A 20,565-nucleotide genomic window follows, 5' to 3' on the forward strand; every position below is an offset into this window, starting at 1 on the left:
CTTCTAAGAACAAAGAACATCAAACAAGTCAGGGACACACTCCTTCAAGGTTTCAGAAAAACAGACCAACATGTACACAGCAAGTCAGTATGACCTTGGCACCTGGAAGGGAGTCTTATCATCAAAGGAGGACCAGCCCTGGCATCCCAGGAAGAGGGGCTTTAATCTTTATTTTGAACACGGACATTCTTGACTTCTCGTCAGTGTGCCCTTTTCTTTAATAATTAAAGCAGATGCACAATGTAGTTTTCATAGGCCACAAGCAGGCTGTTTTAGCTAGCACAAAATTCACGTTAACTCATGTATAAGCCAGAATGACTTCCCCAGACCTCAATATGTGAACATTTCTTTATCAGGCCATATATAACTCTTTCCTGCTACTGAACTAAGGGTTTTCAAACTGAGTCCCTGGGGAGCCCCAGGGGGTTCCACACATTCTCTCTGCTTTTCACCCTGCCTGTAGTTAGAGCTGCCCACTTCTTTTGCATCCTTCAAAAGCTATTTTTTAAAAAAGTTTTAACATATTTATTGGAGTATAATTGCTTTACAGTGTTGTGTTAGTTTCTGCTGTATAACAAAGTGAATCAGCTATATGCATACGTATATCCCCATATCCCCTCCCTCTTGCGTCTCCCTCCCACCCTCCTTATCCCACCCCTCTAGGTGGTCGCAAAGCAGTGAGCTGATCTCCCTGTGCTCTGCAGCTGCTTCCCACTAGCTATCTATTTTACAGTTGGTAGTGAATATATATGTCAATGTTACTCTCTCACTTCGCCCCAGCTTACTCTTCCCCCTCCCTGTGTCCTCAACTCCATCTCTACGTCTGTGTCTTTATCCTGTGCCACCCCTAGGTTCATAGCAGCATCCTTCACAATAGCCAAAAGGTGGGAACAACCCAACTGTCCATCAACAGATGATACACGAAATGCGGTATGGACATAAAATTGAATATTAGCCTTAAAAAGGAATGAGGTTCTGATCCATGCTACAACATGGATGAATCTTAAAATGTTATGCTCGGTGAAATAAGGCAGGCACAAACTGATAAATATTGTATGATTCCACTTATTTGCTATATGAATAGGCAAATTCATAGAAATAGAAACTAGATTAGAGATTACCAGGGGCTTCAAAAAGAGGAAGTGGGACTTAGTGTTTAATAGGTAAGGTTTCAGTTTAGGATGATAAAAAGAAAGTTCTGGAAATGGACAGGGGTGATGATTACACAACACTGTATGGCTGAAATCAAGCCATACTCCCTCTAAAGACTAGGGAAAAGTCGGTTCTTTGCTTCTTCCAGCTTCTGGTGGCTTCTGGCATTCCTTGGCTTGTGGCCACAGCATTCCAGTGTCTGCCTCGGTGGTCACACTGCCTTAATGCTGCTGAATTTACACTTGAAAATGGTTAAAATGGTACATTTTATTTTACATGTGTTTTACCACAATTAAAAAAAAAATCCATCCATATTGGAAACAAAACAAACCCAAACAATGTGAAAAACATTCTTAGCTCATGAGTCATACAAAAATAGATGGTAGGCAGGACTTCCCTGGCGGTCCAGTGGTTAAGACTCCGTGCTTCCACTGCAGGGGGCATGGGTGTTCGATCCCTGGTTGGGGAACTAAGATCCTGCATGATGCTCAGTGTGGCCACAAAAAAAAAAAAAAAAAAAGATGGCGGGCTAGATCTGGCCCATGGGCCGTAGTTTGCACACTTCAGTTGTCGATTATTCTATCGAAGGAATAAACCATGATTTTATCTATCTCTTCTATGGTGATAGCTTTTTGGGAATGAACATGGCATGCAGTTCTCAAACAAGGACATTATTTTGGTCACGTTTGTGTGCCCCCTCCCCTCCGTGCAAGCTCCTGTATCTCTCCCTGCCCCGTTGACTATGGTTCCTGGAATTATCCCCCAGGTTCTACCCTCTGGACCAGTCCCAGCCTGGATGTGGGAAGGGAAGGCTCTTGAAGGAGAGGCTGTGGCACCACTAGGTCCCTGGACTCTACCCTGGGGGCTTCCTTTTAGCCCCGGATGTGGGAAGGGAGGCCCAGGATGCCAGGGGTCTTAGCCAAGACAGGAAGCCCCACACTCGGAGGCCTTAAAGAGAGAGCTGAGGCAGAGGCACGTCATTCGTGTCCAAAATTGGGCCTGCTGAGTCCACGGAGAGGGTAAGTGACAGTTGCTCCCGCCTTTAAGGGCAAAGCTAGGCCTCCAGCCCCGTCCCCCGTGGGGACCCAGGGTTCCCGATTGCACACATTCTGTGGGCCTGACCCTTCCCAGGTTGGAGAGGGGCTGACGCAGCTGGGGTCTCTCGGTTCCCTCTTGCAGCACCTACAGGATGAAGGCTCTCTCTCTCCTCCTCCTCCCAGTCCTGGGGCTGCTGGTGTGTGGCAAGTCGCTGTGTCCCATGGATAAAGCCATCAGTGAGAAGATCCAGGAATTCATCAGTTCCCTAAGTGAGCACCCTCGCATCCAACCTCGGCAGGGGCCTCAGGGGCCCCTCTGATCCCTGACATGGAGCGAACATCAAGTCAACCCCAAACCCAACCCAACGCCATTTCCCACCCAGCTCCACCTTTAAGAACAGCTCCAAACCCTCCTCCCTCCAAAACACCCACCTCAAAGCAGAATCTTGGGAGGTGATGAGCTCCCGACCCCCTGGGCCTTCCCCAGGGGCGTTTTCTTGAGCCCCCTGCCCATCTCCAAACCACCAGGGCCTGGGCAGCATGAGACTGGGGGAGGGGCAGCTCGGTTTCACAGTTACCTCGGTCACTCCTTCCATAGTTCCTGAGGCAGTAAGGGACATTGGCCTGGACTGCCGGAGTGTCACCTCCAGGGGGCACCTGGTCACTTGCCCCTCAGGTGAGTACAGAACCCGTGGTCCAGGCTCTCAGTTCTGTTCTCAGTACCCCAAAACCCCCTCCCCTACATCCAGCCTCTATTTCTCTAGGACCACAGAGTCTCAGCCTCTACTTCTGTAATGTCCTGGTCTGCACTCCCAGCCTTGCCCCTTCCCCCAACTCCCGGACCCCATTTCCTCAGGACACTGGTGTCCAGGCCCCCAGCCTCCCCGCCGCCCACGCTGCCAGCCCCCTGGAACCCCAGGCCCGCAGCCTCTGGCTCAGAGTCCAAGCTCTCTCCTTCTCGCTCCCCCTCGCAGGTTTCGCCGTCACCGCCTGCACCTGTGGCTCTGCCTGTGGCTCGTGGGACGTGCGCGCCGAGACCACGTGCCACTGTCAGTGCGCCGGCATGGACTGGACCGGAGCTCGCTGCTGTCGCCTGCGGGCCCGAATAGCCTAAGGTTGCGCTTGCGGAGGGGCGCGGGCCTGGGGGCGTGGCCAGGCCTCGGAGGGGCGGGGTCCTGTCTCAGAGGGGCGGGGCTGGAAATAAACCTCCGAGAAGATGATGGAGAAAGCTCGGGCCCTGTGCTGTTGTCTTCTGTGGGGTGCGGGTGACTGAACCGGCATCTTCAAAAAGAGCAAGGCGCCAGAGGGAGGGGGGTGGGGGACAGCCGTGACTTTCTTCCGCCCCATTCCCCCCCCCTTGTCCGCCACTTCTACTTCCGAAAATGGGGCCTTAACTTCCTGTAATGACAACCACACCCAAGGCTCATGGCCTTCTTCAGGAGGGGAAGGGAGTGTAACGTTTATTTACTTATTTTTGGCCACACCGGGTGGGCATGTGGGATCTTAGTTCCCCGACCAGGAATCGAACCCGTGCTCCCTGCATTGGAAGCGCGGAGTCTTAACCACTGGACCAGCGGGGAGGTCCCGAGAGTGTTACCTTTGAGGCCACCTTGACAGTCACCCTAGGGTCTCAGGCCTCCTGGGAAGTTGCTGGGCCATTCTCCCCCACTGCTCACAATGAAGCCTCATCGGGATCTGGGTCTGTACAGGACAGGAACCCCCCCGCCCCCTACCCCACATACACTCCAGGGCCTCAAGCCACCAGCAGCCCCAGGGTCAGGGTGCACCCCTGAATCCATTGCTGAGTCCAGAGTCCTGAGCGCCATCCCTCACTCCCCACCTGCATCAAGGGACATTCGTACCCCTCTTGAACACTCAAATATGAAAACACAGGGCAGGGGACTTGTTTGCTCTTTGGTGTATCCTGGCGCTTAGAAGAGAGCATGGCACATAGTAGGTGCTCAGGAAAATGTCTTGAATAAATAACCACACACATAGGTGAATACACCACCTAGGTACACACACTACACGTATGTACACAGTTACACGTGGCCATGTGCGCACACAGTACACAACCCAGTTACCACTGTCACACAAAGACACTGCGCCCACAGACACACACATGCCCCCTGTGGAGAAGGACCTAGGGACACATAGACACATGTATGCCTTAGACAGACACTCGTACTTCCAACATCAAGTCCCCACCCCAGCTTGGATGACATTGGTCTCAGTCTGGAGTCAAAGCCCTAGAAGGCAAATCCTCAGCATTGCTGTGGGCACAAATCCAGGTGATTCAACGTCCGGTTTCCTGAGAATCTTAACCCAGGAGTCTCAAAATCCAGCCCCTGAGAGATGCAGACAGAGACTTCAGAACACTTAGTGCCCAGTCATTTTAAAAATTTATTTATTTATTTATTTATTTATGACTGTGTTGGATCTTCGTTGCTGTGCACGGGCTTTCTCTAGTTGCAGTGAGCGGGGGCTACTATTCGTTGCGGTGGGCGGGCTTCTCACTGTCCTGGCTTCTCTTGTTATGGAGCACGGGCTCTAGGTGCACAGGCTTCAGTAGTTGTGGCACGTGGGCTCAGTAGTTGTGACTCGTGGGCTCTAGAGCTCAGTCTCAAGTAGTTGTGGCACACGGGCTTAGTTGCTCTGCGGCATGTGGGATCTTCCCGGGCCAGGGCTCGAACCCATGTCCCCTGAATTGGCAGGCAGATTCTTAACCACTGTGCCACCAGGGAAGCCCCAGTACCCAGTCTTAAGAGGGACCCAAGACTTAAATGTCACAGACCCCAGCAGCACACTCCAGAGGCTGAAGAATGGGTGACAGGGTGGGTTTGTGGTTTTCAGGATGTTTTGGACTCTCTTCCCACTGACAACCACCCGCTATGATGGTACACCCATCTGTCTGATCATGGTAGTCATGAGCTGAGATCACACAAACACTTCTGGTGCCCATGGAGCCCACCAGACCCCAATCCAGGGATTCCCCTCCCAGGTCCTCCCTCCTCACCCCACCTTGGCCATGGGGTTGGAGTGGGACCACTGAGTCAGAAGAGTGTTAAGGACCAGAGAGGGCGAGTGTAGTACCTTGTCCATCCTGCTCCCTCACTGTCCCCTGACCCTGATGCGAGTGCCTCTTTGTCTCCAAGACCCACAATTGTCCCCCTGTATCTGGACCCCAAGAAGAGCCTCTTTAGAGGTCTCAGTTCCAACACAGTCATCCTCCTGTCTCAGAGTGCAGACTTTGACAGGCAAAGCCCCTTCTTAAGCCTCTTTCTTCATTTGCCAACTGCCCAGCCCCCGTAGTAGCCAAGACTGTGCTAGTTGCAGGCGCCGCAGACCCCCCCGTCAAGCTAGCTCGAGCAAAAGTGGAAGGACATTTCTGGATTATGTAACTGAGAGGCTCAGGGTTAGAACAACAGACTCAGGTATGGCTGGATCTAGGGTCTCAGATAATGTCTCCAGGACCCGACTCCCTGTCAGGTCTGCTCTCCTTAGTGTTGGCTTCACTCTCAAGCAAGTTCTCCCCTGTCACAGCACCAGGCTTATATCCTGGCAGTCTGACAGAGGGGAAAAAAGAGTGAATGCCCTTTTTCTTGGTTAACCCAATAAAAGCCTCAGGCTTGGGGACTTCCCTGGTGGTCCAGTGGGTAAGACTGCGTGCTCCCAATGCAGGGGGCTCAGGTTCAATCCCTGGTCAGGAAACTAGATCCCGCATGCATGCTGGCACAACCAAAATAAGCAAGCAAACAAAAGAATCCCAAAAGCCTTCGGCCTGAGTCTCATTGGTTGAGTCTGGCTCATTTTGCCCACCCCTTTGTCAAATTTTGGACTTTGATTGGCTGGGCCTGGATCATGTGCTCACCCTAAACCAATACCTGGTTAGGACACATTTTCTTTCTTAAAAGAAAATTGAAACTGTTGCTCCATGAAAGGATCTGGTCAGGCAACCCCATGGAGCCCTCTTAGGCCACCATGACATGGTTGCTTGTGGATTTCCAGTTCTGGGGCTACCTTTTTCTCAAAGTCCAGAGGGCTGGAGCCTGGTCTTAGCCTCATCGGAGCCAGGGAAACGTGTAATGCCACGGCCCCACCCCCTTTGCCTGTCCACCAGAGCAGAGCCAGTTCCCCATTGGTCCATCTCTTCTGTGGCTATTACATCAGCAGGGGCGGGGTCACATCTCTCAATGGCTGACTTCTTTGTAAGAGGAGATGGAGGAGCTGGCATCTAATCATTATTAAATTGATCGTCCTTGAACAGACAAAATTGGCAATACTTTAGGAAAGAGAACATTATCCTCACCAGCCAGATCTCAGGTACCATTCCAAAGTTATCTAGAATTTAATCACATATTTTAAACCTAAAACATACTCACTTTCCATGCATAGAAAGTTTTAAACTTATTTTTTCCAAAGGGAGTGTAACAGAGCAGGACCCTACGGGGCCTTCCCAGGACAGACACCACCTCCCCCCATGTCCTCTGCCTGCCTCTTGTCTGTAGAAAAAGTTTAGCCAAAGAATAAATTTAATCAGAGAAATGAAAACATGCAGAAGCAAAGAAGAACAGTCAAACAGGACAAAAGGATAGTTTTGCCATTAAGCAAAGTCAGGACCTTTAGTTCCTCCTCAAGGGCTATAGATAATATTCTGAGCCATAGGCTTTGAGCTGCTTAGTGGAGACCAAAACCCCTACCAGGTGGGGGAAGTTAACTACGTGATGACCAGACTGTAGCCATGACATAAGCTGCCCCATCTTACACAATTTTGAGAACTGGCCTCAAGGAAATGGGAACAAACCAACCCTGGAACTGAAGATTAATTGTACTTAAAACAATCCAGATGACATTGATCACACCACTGCATGACCAACTTCAAGGTGATTGTCAGAGCCGACTCTACTGTTTCTGCATGTAGCCCCCTCCCTCCATGTATCCACCCCTGAAACTCCCCTTTAAAAGCTTTTGTCCCCTGATCGGCAGCTGGGAGATGTCTTTTGGACATTAGTCTGCCTTCTTCCCAGGTTGCTGGCCTCCTGAATAAAGCAACCTTTTCTTTTCAACCAACACTTGTCTCTCAAGGATCGGCTTTTGAGTGGTGATATGCCAAACCTGAGTTCAGTAACAGGAAAAAATTATAATATTCTAGACCAGCACTGTCCAATATGGCAGTGAAATGTAGCCAGTCCAAGTTGAAATGTGCCTTAAGTGTAAATACACGTTTGGTTTTGAAGACTTAGTACCCCCCCCCAAAAAAGGTAAAATGTCTCAATAAACATGTGGTTCACAAACAACTGATTAAAAAATAGTCCAAAAACCTGAATAGACATCTTTCCAAAGAAGACATACAGATGGCTAATGGGCACATAAAAAGATGCTCAACATCACTAATTATTAAAGAAATGCAAATTAAAACCACAGTGAGATATCCCCTCAACTTATCAGAATGGCTTTTATTTAAAAGCCTACAAATGACAAATGTTGGCAAGGATGTGGAGAAAATAAAACCCTTATACACTGTTGGTAGGAATGTAAATTGGTCCAGCTACAATGCAAAACATTATGGTGGTTCCTCAAAAAACTAAAAATAGAACTAATATATGATCCAGAAATTCCACTCCTGGGTATATATCCAAAAAATTGAAAACACTAATTTGAAATGATAAAGGTACCCCAATGTTCACAGCAGCATTATTTACAATAGCTGAGATACGGAAGCAACCCAAGTTTCGATCAACAGATGAATGGATAAAGAGGATGTGATATATATGTGTGTATATATGTATATAAATATACATATATACACACATACATACACACACTGGAATATTACTCAGCCATGAAAAAGGATGAAATTCTGCCATTTGCAACAACATGGATGGACTTGGAGGGTATTATGTTTAGTGAAATCAGCCAGACAGAGAAAGACAAATACTGTATGTTATCACTTGTATGTGGAATATAAAAAAAAATTTTTTAATGAATGTATACTAAAAAACAGAAACAGACTCACAGATATAGAGAACAAACTAGTGGTTACTAGTGGGGAGAGAGAAGGGGAAGGGACAATGTACACTTAAGGGATTAAGAGATACACACTACTATGTATAAAGTAGATAAGCAACAAGGATATATGGTACAGCACAGGGAAATATAGCCATGGAGTATAGTCTATAAAAATATTGAGTCACTGTGCTGTACACCTGAAACTAACATAATATTATAAACTGACTATACTTCAATTTTTAAAAACCCTGCCGAAAATCCACATTATACTCTATCAGAAGGCACCGCTCTAGACTTAAAGAAAAACTTCCTTATATACTTTGTCTCATTTTAATCCCCAGTTCTCAAGGTCAGATAGACACAAAGAGAGATTTAAGACACCTAGACAGAGTGGAGACAGTGTGAGTGCATGAATATGTATAAGCATGCAAATGAGCATGCCATGTGTACACGTGAACAGATATGCGACTGGGGGTATTCAGGAGTGTGTGTGTGCAAGTGTGTGTGTGGGTCTGGGTAGGCGAGCAGATGTGTGGATGCGGGTGGGTGTGTTTCTGAGTGTCTCTCTGTCAGGGGTCTCCAGATGGAGGACGAACTACTTCCGGGGTTAGGTCAAGGTGATGTCTGGCGTCAGTCCCAAATGTAGGGGTGGAGTTCCAGTGGTTAGTTCCATTGCCTCATATCCGTTCCTCTCCTCCAAGGGGCCCTGAAGAAGTAGAACTTCTCAGGGTGGAGCTGAGGGGTGGGACTAGGGCAGCGGGAAGGTAGGTGTGGGGACCTAGGAATCCTGCCTCCAAGGCTGGATGCCCCTGCCCCCAAAAGTGGGACTCTGGGGAGCCACAGCATCTCCCGTGAGAGCAAGAGGGATGGGAAGATGAGGTTTATCCAGGTAGACACACACACACACACACACACACACACACAGCTTCCTGTAAAGTTCCTGACCATCCTTTTTTTTAAAAAAAAATTATTTTATTGACTATAATTGACATAGGACATTGCATAAGTTTACGATGTACAACATGTTGATGTGATACATTTGTATATTGCAATATGATGATCACCATTGCATTAGTTAACACCTCTACCCCAAGTTCCTGACCATCCGATTCTGTTTCTGGGTCTATGGGCATCTCTTCTTGGTCCTCCCTGAGACCTCTGCTCTCCTAAGATCCCTCTCTAGCCGGGGTTGGGGTGAGAATGTCCCAGGGTGGGAGGGTCCTGCATCCCTGAAAAGAGGAGACTGACCTCTCCTTCCTCTCCTCCACCCCAACCCAGAGACTTCCTCATCTGCCCAGAAACTTTCTGGCGGGTGGGGTTGTGTGTAGACAAATTGGTAGGCTGGGGACTTCGGAGGCTGAGGAAAGCTACATGAACCAGGAGATCGAGATGCAGGCGGCAGCCTTCAAAGACAAGAAATGGGGGTCCCCAGCCAATAAAGAAGGTTAGACACCTTGGGTGGGGAGGGGAGAGGTCAAGAGCTGAAAGTGGGGGCCAGAGGGTTCCTTCCCCCACCCAGAGTGTGTGTGTGTCTGTTTATCACCCAAATGTTCACTCACATCCTCTCCACTTAATCAAGATGTAGATCTTAGTTCCCCACTCCTTATCTTTACACCCAGAAGCTTGTTGCGTGCAGGGCTCCATGAATCCAGACGTCCGAGGCCCCTCTCCCACCCTCACCCCTGTCCCAGCGCTCTCGGCAGCTTTCTTCAATCACTCTCACTGACCTGCCCACAGGTGCAGATGACCCTGCCTATGAGAATATCACCTTCAAAACCCAGCACCAGCCAAAGGGCAGTCATTCACCACCCAAGAGTAAGGGTAAGCCCACTAGCCCACATCACACAGCCTTGGGAGGGGCCCATGGGAGGGACAAGGGGCAGTGTGTGGAGGTCAGGGTCAATGGTGTGGGGTGTGGTGGCATCAAGGCTTGTGTGTGACAGCGGTGGGGGGTAGCTTTGAGGAGGTGGTGATAATGATGATGTGATTGTGCCGGTGGGGGTGCTGGTGAAGGTCTGGGTGTTGGTGATGGTGAGTAGGGGACCACGTAGTGGATCGGGACAGAACCACCTAGATAGAGCTGATGAGGGTGCTGATGAGGTCCTGGTGATGGAAACAATGCTGGTAACAACGGGTATTGATGTTGGTGGGTGTTGGTGACAGGGATGTTAAGGGGGGCATGTTGGTGGCAGTGTTGTTGATGGCCACAGCTGCTTATGGTATCGGGAACAGTGGGTGTAGGTGAAGAGCTGTCGCTGGTGTTACAGTCAGTGTTGATGGTCTGAGTGGCAGTGTTGGGCCCTGGAGATGACCTGTCCTGCCTCTACCCCATTCCAGCCCAGTCCAAGCCACCCTCCAACCCTGCCCAGGTCCCCCACTGGTTGCCTAGAGCCATGATGAGTCTGTATGTTCTCCTCGCTCTGTCCTGCATCGTCCTCTTAGCCTTGGTCCTGGTGAAGAGTGAGTGAGGTGTTTTGTTCTGTTTTGGTGGTGGAGGAAGGGGCTGGGGCAGTGTGGAGGGGTTCCCAGGAGCTGGGGCGGTCCAGCGCTGCTCCCAACTGCAGACCTGAGGCGATTCTAAGGTTTTCTTGCCTCCCCACCCCATCCTGAACAGATTCCGAGATGTCCCAGGAGCTGCTGGTCTTGAGAAGGGAGCTCCAGAACGGTGAGGGAAGGACCTGGGTCGGGGTGGGGGTAGGGAGGGCAGAGGTGACACAGACAACCCTGATCCACACCCTCAGTCTCCCTTTCAGTGAGAGAGTGCCAGGACAAGGAGAAGAAGCGCTGGAGCGATGTCGAGCAGGGCATTGACACGGTCAAGAGCAAGGTCCATGAAGGGAACCAGAAACTGAGGACGCTGGCGACAGGTGCCCTTATAGACCTCCACTGGGCGAATTTGCCTCCATGCCCAATATTGGGCTGGGTGCTGGGGAGTCGGGGGAGGGGACAGCAGGGGTCCCGCCCTTCCAGAGCACAAGGTTTGGAGAGGTGATGGATGTCGCCCTCCAAGTCACTTGGGGAGTATATAAATGCATGGGAACTCCAAGTACATGGGCTGTGTGGCACCCCAGGTTGGGGGCTGGGCAGGGAGAAGCCTTCCAATAAAGCTAAGAAAGCCCCGCTTGAGCTTTTTCCTGTCTCTCCCCAGTCTCAAACATAAACGAAATCAAGACTACATTACAGAAAATCCTCCAGATGTTGAAGATGCCAAATCCAAGTAAGTTGGGCCCAGGGGAGGCGGATGAGGGGCTCCCTTGGATTTGGCCCCAGGTTCTCTTTCAAGAGTGGGATCTGTCTGACCTCAGGTCTCCACCCTTCACCCCCGCCCCCACCCCGCAGAGCCCACACCTCAATAAAAGAAAAGACATCAAAGCCCTGGCTACACCTCGGAGGACAAGACAGCACCTCTCAGTGAAGATGGGAAATGGGGACCCCAGCCTGGTCTGAAGCTGTGCTTCATCCCACGTGTAGAAAATCATGTGTCTTGGTGAATGTGTTGTGGAGTTGCGTGTGTGCATATGTGCTCGTGTGTCGGGGTTAGCACTTCACGGAGGGCGGGTATTTCAGTGTTTCCCACAGGAGGGTGTTATGGGTGAATGTTGAAGGTGGGAGTCACAGCGAGTATGGGGTGCACCCCTATGTCACTGTACATGTGATGCGCATGTGTATTTCAGCGTGTTGTGAGTGTAATGCATGTCACCGTGGGTGGCTGTGGCGACCACAGTAGTGTGTCACTGTGGGTGTGCGTGTTGGTGACACGTGTTACACGTGCCCATTTCAGCATAAACACATGTGTGTCCTGCGGGATGTTGTGTGATGGAGGTGTGAGTGGGTGGGGTGGGCACACCATGGGAATGTATCACTGTAATTGTGGGCGTGTGCCCTGTCACACCCACCTGTCACGCTGTGCCGGCCTGAACAGGTGTGTGTCAACACGAGTGTGCCTGATTATGCCACTGAGGGTGCTCAGAGCATGGACCCGCATGTGTCCATTTGTTTCTGCCCTCACATTCCACGATTCATGATGATAAAGGCCAAGGGGAAACAACGCGGCTTTCAGATCTGTTATTGGTGTGGCTGGGGAGCTTTGGAACCTGGTAGGGAGGGTCTGTAAGTGTTCAGACTCGGAGAATGAGAAAGGTCACACGGTGAACACGTGGACGTAATGCCAGGAACCCTGGGGGCATGAGAACCAATGTCCGCAGTGGGTCCCAGTGTGTCCATGAATGTGTACCCTGGGAGCGACTAAGTCCCTGTGCCGCTGAGTGTGTGCCCATGAGGGTCTGTGGCCTGAGATGTCCAATGTCTCCCTAAGTGTTCATGGGCCCACGAATGTATGAGCCCCTGAGTATGTAGTGTGCTTGTGAATGTATCTGTCCACAGGGCATGTATTCATGAGGGCACATGTCCTTAAGTGTACTATGCCCACGGCTCATGGATGTACGTCCTCTGAGAACTTGTGCCCACGGACATGCGCATGGACCCTAAGACAAGTGGACATGTTCGCATGGACATATGTGTGTCCCTAAGACAGGTGAGTGTGTGTGCATGGGCATACGTGTGCCCCCGAGACAAGTAGACATATGCCCAAGGACGCACATGTTCCTAAGACAGAGACGTGTGCCCATCATCAAATGTGTGCTCCTGAGCAGATGGACGACCCGTGCCGCTGTCCCCTTGATCACGGGCCAACCAAGGCCAACCAGGCCCCTGGCCCGGGCCGCACCCCTCTGTAGGGTCGCACGGACACGCGCACCCCCGTGCGGCCACTCTCGGGAATCACAGAGCGCGCCCCGCCCGTCCCGCCTCGGCGCCTGCGCACGCCGGGCCTTTTACGGCGCCGTAAAGCAGCTCGGCCGAATTGGCTGCCGCAAGTCCCGGTGAGACCCCGCCCGTCACCACCCCTCCCGGCGCCGTGCCGCGTCCGTTCCCCGACCCCTCTCCACGGGTCTTTGGGTCCTGGGTCAGGGTCTCGGCGTCCACGATCCCCGGAATCCCTCTTCGGCCCACCCCGGGGGACCACGAGGAGGGTGGGCTCCTTCCCGATCCCTCTGCCTGGTCCATGCCGGGGCCGGGGTCGCGGGATCCCGGTCTTTCCACGGCTTAGCTCACCAACCCCATGGCAGGCGGGTGGAGGGGTCTCAACACTCCCCCCTCCCCTCTCGCGCGCTGGGCAGTCCCCATGTAGGCAGCTGCGCACCGGGGCAGGGGCGTCCTGGAGCTCTTGAGATTCCCCTCCCGTGGTCTTTTCATCCCCCACGCAGACCTGGTTGGGGCCCTCTCAGCATCCCCAGACCCTTCCGGCTTCTGGCCAGGTGCCTGCGTAGTGGGGGCGGGGTTCTCAGTTACCCCTACCGAACCCACCCTTAGCAGGGGTGTGTGTGTCTCAGAGACCTTGGGATTCCCCGCCCCGCCCCATCCGCTGCCATTCCCATCGCTGATCCACATTTTTTTTTCTTTTTCTTTTTTTTTGGTCTCAGCACCCACTAGGGATTTTCTCCCAGCAACCCCCTTCCGGGTCTCTCGCCACCGACAGCTGTGGCTTCACGCCCTGTGATGGGAGGATCACTGCCCCCCTTCCTGGCTCCCCTAGCCCCCGGGTCCGACAGTCTGCCCCCTCCCTCTTTCCACGGTGCAGCTACCTTTCTGGAAAGCACGCGGGTGGGGGGTTCCCAACGCCTTCTCTGGCTGCCCCTCCAGTCTTTTTACAGACGCAGGCCCACTCAAAAAGGCATGCTTCGTGCATGACAAATTGGTGCTGCCCGAGGGTGCGGGTTTGGAAGGGTTCCCAGCATCCTCTCCAGGCTTGCCCCATGTGTCTTGCCTGTTCCCCAAGCCCCCAACCCTCCTGGCCGTTGGTCTCCACACACCCCCTACTCCTCTCTCCCAGTTTCTCTGACTTTCCGCAGGGGAGAGGCAGGGAAGTTCTCTTCACCCAGGGAAGTCAGCGCTGTTGCTGCTGGAGCGCATGGCGGGGGGAGGGATAGTTGCAAGTGTACTCTCACGGCCCCCATCCTCGTCCCCTTCCTGCCCTAGGTTTGACGCCCCCCTCCCCGCGCACTAGTTTTCTGGTTACTCGTACAGGCGGCGGAGGGCTTAGCACGGTGCTTTGAACGCACAAGGATCACCTGGAACTCGAGGGGGTGGTTTCGAGCGCCCCCTTCTGGTCCCCCTCTTGTCTCTCCTCCCACCTTCCCCCTCCACCCCTCTCCCTCCCAAATCCTCTCCTCGCCTAAGGTACAAGCCTACCCCCTCTCCCGTTTGGCCGTCGCTGGCTAGGCGTAACGGAGGTATGCTTTACGCCCAGGTGGGTACCTCCTTTCCTTCTACTCATCTCTTCCCACGTGGGAAATCACTGATGGAGCGCACAGGGAGGTGGTAGAGAGGGGCTCCTTCCCTCCTCTGACACCCACGTTTTCTCGTCTCCCCGCAGGGCAGCGGCGGCATGGAGGCGCGCTTCACGCGCGGGAAGTCGGCGCTTCTGGAGCGCGCGCTGACCCGGCCGCGCACCGAGGTGAGCCTGAGCGCCTTCGCGCTGCTCTTCTCCGAGCTGGTGCAGCACTGCCAGAGCCGCGTCTTCTCTGTGGCGGAGCTGCAGGCTCGCCTGGCCGCGCTAGGCCGCCAGGTGGGCGCCCGCGTTCTGGATGCGCTGGTGGCTCGCGAAAAGGGCGCCCGGCGCGAAACCAAGGTGCTGGGCGCCCTGCTCTTCGTTAAGGGCGCCGTGTGGAAGGCGCTCTTCGGCAAGGAGGCCGACAAGCTGGAGCAGGCCAATGACGACGCCCGCACCTTTTACATCATCGAGCGGGAGCCGCTCATCAACACGTACATCTCCGTGCCCAAGGAGAACAGCACGCTCAACTGCGCCAGCTTCACGGCTGGCATCGTGGAGGCGGTGCTCACGCACAGTGGCTTCCCCGCCAAGGTCACGGCGCACTGGCACAAGGGCACCACGCTCATGATCAAGTTCGAGGAGGCGGTCATCGCCCGAGACCGGGCCCTGGAGGGCCGCTGATTCCGCCCCCCCCCCCAATCCTTATAAAGGATGAAGATAGCCCCCTTCCCAAGCGTGTCTTGTGTCTTGTGTGAGGGCCTCAGAGATCCGCTCAACACCTTGACCCGGGAATTCCCTGGCGGTGCAATGATTAGGACTCGGCGCTTTGGCACTTTCACTGCTGAGGGTGCGGGTTCAATCCCTGGTCAGGGAACTAAGACCCCGCAAGCCCCGTAGCGTGGCCAAACAAAACAAAAACACCCACCTTGACCCAGGCCCCTGCCTCAGGCTGCTGAGGGATGCCAAGGCCCAAGCGTGTTTATTTATTATTATTATCTTTAAAAATATTTTATTTATTTATTTGGCTGCTCCAGGGTCTTAGTTGTGGCATGCGGGATCTAGTTCCCTGACCGGGGATCGAACCCGGGCCCCCTGCGTTGGGAGCACGGCGTCTTAACCACTGGGCCACCAGGGAAGACCCCCCAAGTGTGTTTATAGTACAATGGGGAGGTGGGGTGGGGGCAGAGGGAAGATAAACCAGGCCCAAGGAGCTGCTGGTATGGCTGCAGTAGGGAGAATGCTGGCACCTTCCGGAATCGCAGCTGGAGGCCATCCCTCGGCTGAGGAGGTGGGTGTGGGGGGAGTATCAGGGTGGAGAGATCAGGCCAAGGGAGACTCTCTAGACCAGGGGCTGGCACACTTTTTCTGTAAAGGACCAGAGGGTGAATAGTTTGCGCCCAGCAGCCTCTGTCCAACTACTTTGCGCTGTAGACAGCAGTAGGTTAAGGAGTGGGTGTAGCTGTGTGTCTAGAAAACAGACAGAGGGTGGTTGTTTGTCAACCCTCCACACCTTTTTTTTTTTTAATTTATTATTTATTCTATTTTTGGCTGCGTTGGGTCTTCGTTGCTGCACACGGGCTTTCTCTAGTTGTGGCGAGCGGGGGCTACTCTTCGTTGCAGTGGGCGGGCTTCTCATTGCGGTGGCTTCTCGTTGCAGAGCATGGGCTCTAGGCGCGCGGGCTTCAGTAGTTGTGGCACGTGGACTCAGTAGTTGTGGCGCACGGGCTTAGTTTCTCCACGGCACGTGGGATCTTCCTGGACCAGTGCTCGAACCCGTGTACCCTGAATTGGCAGGCGGATTCTTAACCACTGCACCACTAGGGAAGTCCCCAACCCTTTTTTTTTTTTTTAAACCCTTGCTACTCAAAAGTGTGGTCCCGGGCCTCAGTGTCAGCATCCTCCAGGAGCCTGTCGGAAATGCAGACCCTCAGGCCCACCCCAGACTACCCTCTCAGAGCCTGCATTTTAGCGAGGTCCCCAGGGGATTCCTGTGTGCAAACTGGGGCGGCTGCCCCCCTCCACCCCCCAAGAGTTTCCAATGCTGCAGATCTGGGGTGAGCCGGGGATTTGCATCTCTAACAAGTTCCTAGGAACTTCTGTTAACTCCAGGGGCCTCACTTTGAGAACCCTGGCCTGAGAGACCTGGTTCTCTAGGGGAAACAGGCGGGTTCACTTGAAAGTCATCTGGGTGCTTAAAATAGTTTGCGGTTCATCTCTAAACACATGATCCCATTACCTGAACACACGTTCCTTGTTGACAAAGGAAAGTAACTACATTTCAGGCAAACTGCCCTTTTGACCACCACCCTTGGTCTCTTGATCACTCCTCACACTTCCCGCCACTCCCAATGAAAGCCCTTCAGGACTTCGGAGGGGAAAATTTCTTCACACTTTCGCTTCCCCCCTCACGCCCTTGGCCAAGACCTGAACAAGTGTGTTTTGTTTGTTTTGTTTTTTTGCGGTTCGCGGACCTCTCACCGCTGCGGCCTCCCATTGCGGAGCACAGGCTCCGGACGCGCAGGTTCAGTGGCCATGGCTCACGGGCCCAGCCGCTCTGCAGCACGTGGGATCCTCCCGGACCGGGGCACGAACCCGCGTCCCCTGCATCGGCAGGCGGACTCTCAACCACTGCGCCCAGGGATTCTCGGCGGGGGAACACCCTGGGCCAAACTCCTGGATGGGCTGCTTTCCAACTCCAGGGTTGATGCTCTGCCTCTCAGGAAGACGTCCACCTGTGCCCCCATGTTCCACCTACCAACCAGGGCTAGGCCAGGCTGTCCACCGAGCAGGGAGGGGCCTGGCTGGAATGTCCCCGGACCGTGCACTCCAAGAGAGGAGGCACCGTGTTACCTCATCTGTCATGCTGCATCCCCAGCTTGAGGACAGGTAGCCCTCAGTACATATCTACTGAATGAATGACTCTGGTGGCCTGAGGCTGTTCATTCTGGGCCCCCAAATGTCCCTCTCAACCTTGATCAGGGCTAATTATGGGGACCTGAACCTACTGCATGTTTTGCTGGGTGACAGGCGAGGAACATTTTTAGCAGGGGAGAAAGTTGTCAGGTGGGCAACAGAGAGAGGTCACTGGGGGCCACTGGGTGGGCAAAGATGGCAGGAGGCCTGGGAGGTGGGGACCCTGGGGGACTTTCATGGAGGCCAGGTGGGGGTGGGGACACTGCGGGGGGCTGTCACCTGGTCCAGGAGCCAGAGGAGGTGGCCTGGGGCAGTGGCAATGGGGATGGAGAGAAGCAGGTCGGTTTGAGATGAGATAGCCTTTATGATGGGAGGGACGTGGGGGTGGGTGCTTGGAAGATGCTATGGAAAATGACCAGTGTGGGTGGACAGCTGGGCGGTGAGGACACAGGAACGAGGAGAGAAAGTTTGGGAACAAGTCCTGCTGGGCTGTGGGGAGGCCACAGGACGGGGTTCTGGATAGAGGCTGGGCCTGTGATGGAATCTGGAGCTTCAGAACTTCTAACAACTCTGCAGGCCCAGGCGCCCCAGCCCGAGGCCATACTGGTGCCCAGTGGCTCTACATGTTCTAACTGGGACTCAATGACTTGCGTGATGCTAGGTTCCTGCCAAGACTCAATTTAGACACCCACACAACACACACACACATGCCACAAAAGCACAAATCGACATGCAAAGACATCCACACAACACACATACAAAGATTCAGACAGGGCTTCCCTGGTGGTGCAGTGGTTGAGAGTCCGCCTGCCGATGCAGGGGACATGGGTTCGTGCCCTGGTCCAGGAAGATCTCACATGCCGCGGAGCCGCTAGGCCCGTGAGCCATGGCCGCTGAGCCTGCGCGTCCGGAGCCTGTGCTCCGCAACAGGAGAGGCCACAGCGGTGAGATGCCAGCGTACCGCAAGAAAAAAAAAAAAAGATTCAGACACACGGACAAACAGCACTATCCAACCACAGATACCTACACAATGCAAAACTGCACATGCCCCACGTGCACACAGACACAACCCAGAGGCATCTACACAAAGATACAGACCACAGGATATCACCAAACCACACACGTACACAACGCATACACTTAGATATACACAGACACAGACAAATACACAGAAATGCACAGAGGTACACACAACACACACACAAATTAAACACACAGAGACAACACACAGTGGGACTACAGATGCAAGATAGACGCACCCAATGTGCACACAGATACACACAACGTAATCATATGCACACATAAACACAAACGCACATATAAGTGTACCAAAACATACACACACAAAACACACATAGAGACACACCACAGATATGCAACACACACGCACACGCGCAAGTACACGGTCATACAGACACACACGTACGCCCTCTACCGGTCTTCTGCAGAACTGTTTCCAAAGAGGGCTTGATGGACAGAAGCAGGGCCCTCCTCCAGCAGCCCTCCTGCTGGAGGACGGGAGGAGGGCTGGACTTGGCTCTCCCCCACCCCCCATCCCCCACAGGCCTCAGTTTCCCCTTAGGACCTCTCCCTCCACCTCTGTACCACCGCCCGGCTTCAATCACCCCCAATCCTTGCTACTTCCCACATCTCTGTGTTCAGCCCCGTGCATCTCCTGTGCATCGTTCGTTCATGCGACGAAAAAACTCATCAATAGTCAATCTAAGAAAGAAACGGAGAATTTTATTGGAGCCAACCTGAGGATTATAACCTGGGAGACAGTCTCTCAGAGAGCTCTGAGGGCTGTTCCGAAGAGGTAAAGGGGGAGGCCAGTATAGATGTGAGTTTGGAGAAGGGGGGTTCGTGCAATCGAGCAGTCATCTTCTTATTAATGTTTTAACTTTAACTTTTTTATTTTTTTATTTTTGGCTGTGCCACGTGGCATGTGGGATTTTAGTTCCCCAACCAGGGATGGAACCCACACCCCCTGCATTAGAAGCACAGAGTCTTAACCACTGGACCACCAGGGAAGTCCCTCATCTTTTTTTTTTTTAATTTTATTGAAGTATAGTTGATTTACAATGTTGTGTTAATTTCTGCTATACAGCAAAGTGACTCAGTTATACATATATATTCTTTTTCATAGTTCATATTTGAGTACTCATCTTGGTAGAAGGTTGCTGCTGTTCTCGAGGAACAGATATCTTAGTTAATGGTTTTAGTGGTTTCCTAAGGATGGGATGATGCAAGAAACTGAGTTCATGAAATTGTCTTCTGGAAATCTGTCTATCCGATGGCCAGTTCTGCCAATTTTCCTACGGCACAAAGTGCCTCATCCTGATCTTCGCCCTGAATTTCTTGTTGTAGGTCGGCAACTGCAGTGGCTAATGACTTGATTCTTGTAGAACTGGATGGTGGGCAATAAACATTCTTTGTTTTACAATCCCCTCCCTTTCGGTCTTAATTTTGACCAAAGTTTGGGAGGCATTTCGTGACCAATTTGTCCCATGGTGCTAGGAATGCTCATTCCAGGTCTGGCAAAGATTTCATGGATAGAGCCACTCAGTGTGCTATTAGTGGACTGTTACAGTAGCCAAAAGCTTCTGGACTACCTCTCTTACTAGCTCGTTATGGTCCAGGAAATGGTTCCCTCTGTTGCTTCTTCCCATAGCTAGAGTTACACTATTAAAATCACTGATCTTATAAGACTATATATTTGATCAACCGTTTCAAGTCACCTAATCATGATTAAATCTACCTGAGGCTCAATTACACATTTTTTAAAGTCTTCTTTTTAATAAATTTATTTATTTTATTTTATTTATTTATTTTTGGCTGTGTTGGGTCTTTATTGCTGCACATGGGCTTTCTCTAGTTGCGGCGAGTGGGGGCTACTCTTTGCTGTGGTGCGTGGGCTTCTCATTGCGGTGGCTTCTCTTGTTGCAGAGCATGGGCTCTAGGCACGCGGGCTTCAGTAGTTGTGCACATGGGCTCAGTAGTTGTGGCTCGTGGGCTCTAGAGCGCAGGCTCAGTAGTTGTGGTGCATGGGCTTAATTGCTGTGCAGCATGTGAGATCTTCCCAGACCAGGGCTTGAAGCATGTCCCCTGCATTAGTAGGTAGAT

The 20,565-nt window shown here is 52.4% G+C and overlaps 3 protein-coding genes across 3 annotated transcripts; all 3 read left to right on the top strand.

Moving 5' to 3' along the window:
* Positions 1 to 2,341: 2,341 nt before the first annotated feature.
* RETN (resistin) lies at positions 2,342 to 3,303 on the top strand (the record flags this gene model as incomplete). Its single annotated transcript, XM_079701480.1, has 3 exons — positions 2,342 to 2,459; positions 2,788 to 2,865; positions 3,164 to 3,303. 3 exons carry the CDS (start codon positions 2,342 to 2,344, stop codon positions 3,301 to 3,303), a joined length of 336 nt encoding a protein of 111 aa, XP_079557606.1.
* A 6,260-nt stretch (positions 3,304 to 9,563) lies between these two features.
* Positions 9,564 to 13,755, top strand: MCEMP1 (mast cell expressed membrane protein 1; the record flags this gene model as incomplete). Its single annotated transcript, XM_079701481.1, has 9 exons — positions 9,564 to 9,642; positions 9,936 to 10,019; positions 10,536 to 10,658; positions 10,813 to 10,863; positions 10,940 to 11,065; positions 11,347 to 11,415; positions 12,653 to 12,732; positions 12,935 to 13,078; positions 13,735 to 13,755. Exons 1-9 carry the CDS (start codon positions 9,570 to 9,572, stop codon positions 13,753 to 13,755), a joined length of 771 nt encoding a protein of 256 aa, XP_079557607.1. The 5' UTR covers positions 9,564 to 9,569.
* TRAPPC5 (trafficking protein particle complex subunit 5) lies at positions 13,056 to 15,256 on the top strand. The gene is made up of 2 exons (XM_079702623.1): positions 13,056 to 13,078; positions 14,632 to 15,256. The coding sequence occupies exon 2, from the start codon at positions 14,644 to 14,646 to the stop codon at positions 15,208 to 15,210; it is 567 nt and encodes a 188-aa protein (XP_079558749.1). The 5' UTR covers positions 13,056 to 13,078; positions 14,632 to 14,643; the 3' UTR covers positions 15,211 to 15,256.
* The last annotated feature ends 5,309 nt before the right edge of the window (positions 15,257 to 20,565 follow it).

Source organism: Hyperoodon ampullatus (genome assembly GCF_949752795.1).
Source record: "Hyperoodon ampullatus genome assembly, chromosome: 4".
Classification (NCBI taxonomy): Eukaryota; Metazoa; Chordata; class Mammalia; order Artiodactyla; family Ziphiidae; genus Hyperoodon; species Hyperoodon ampullatus.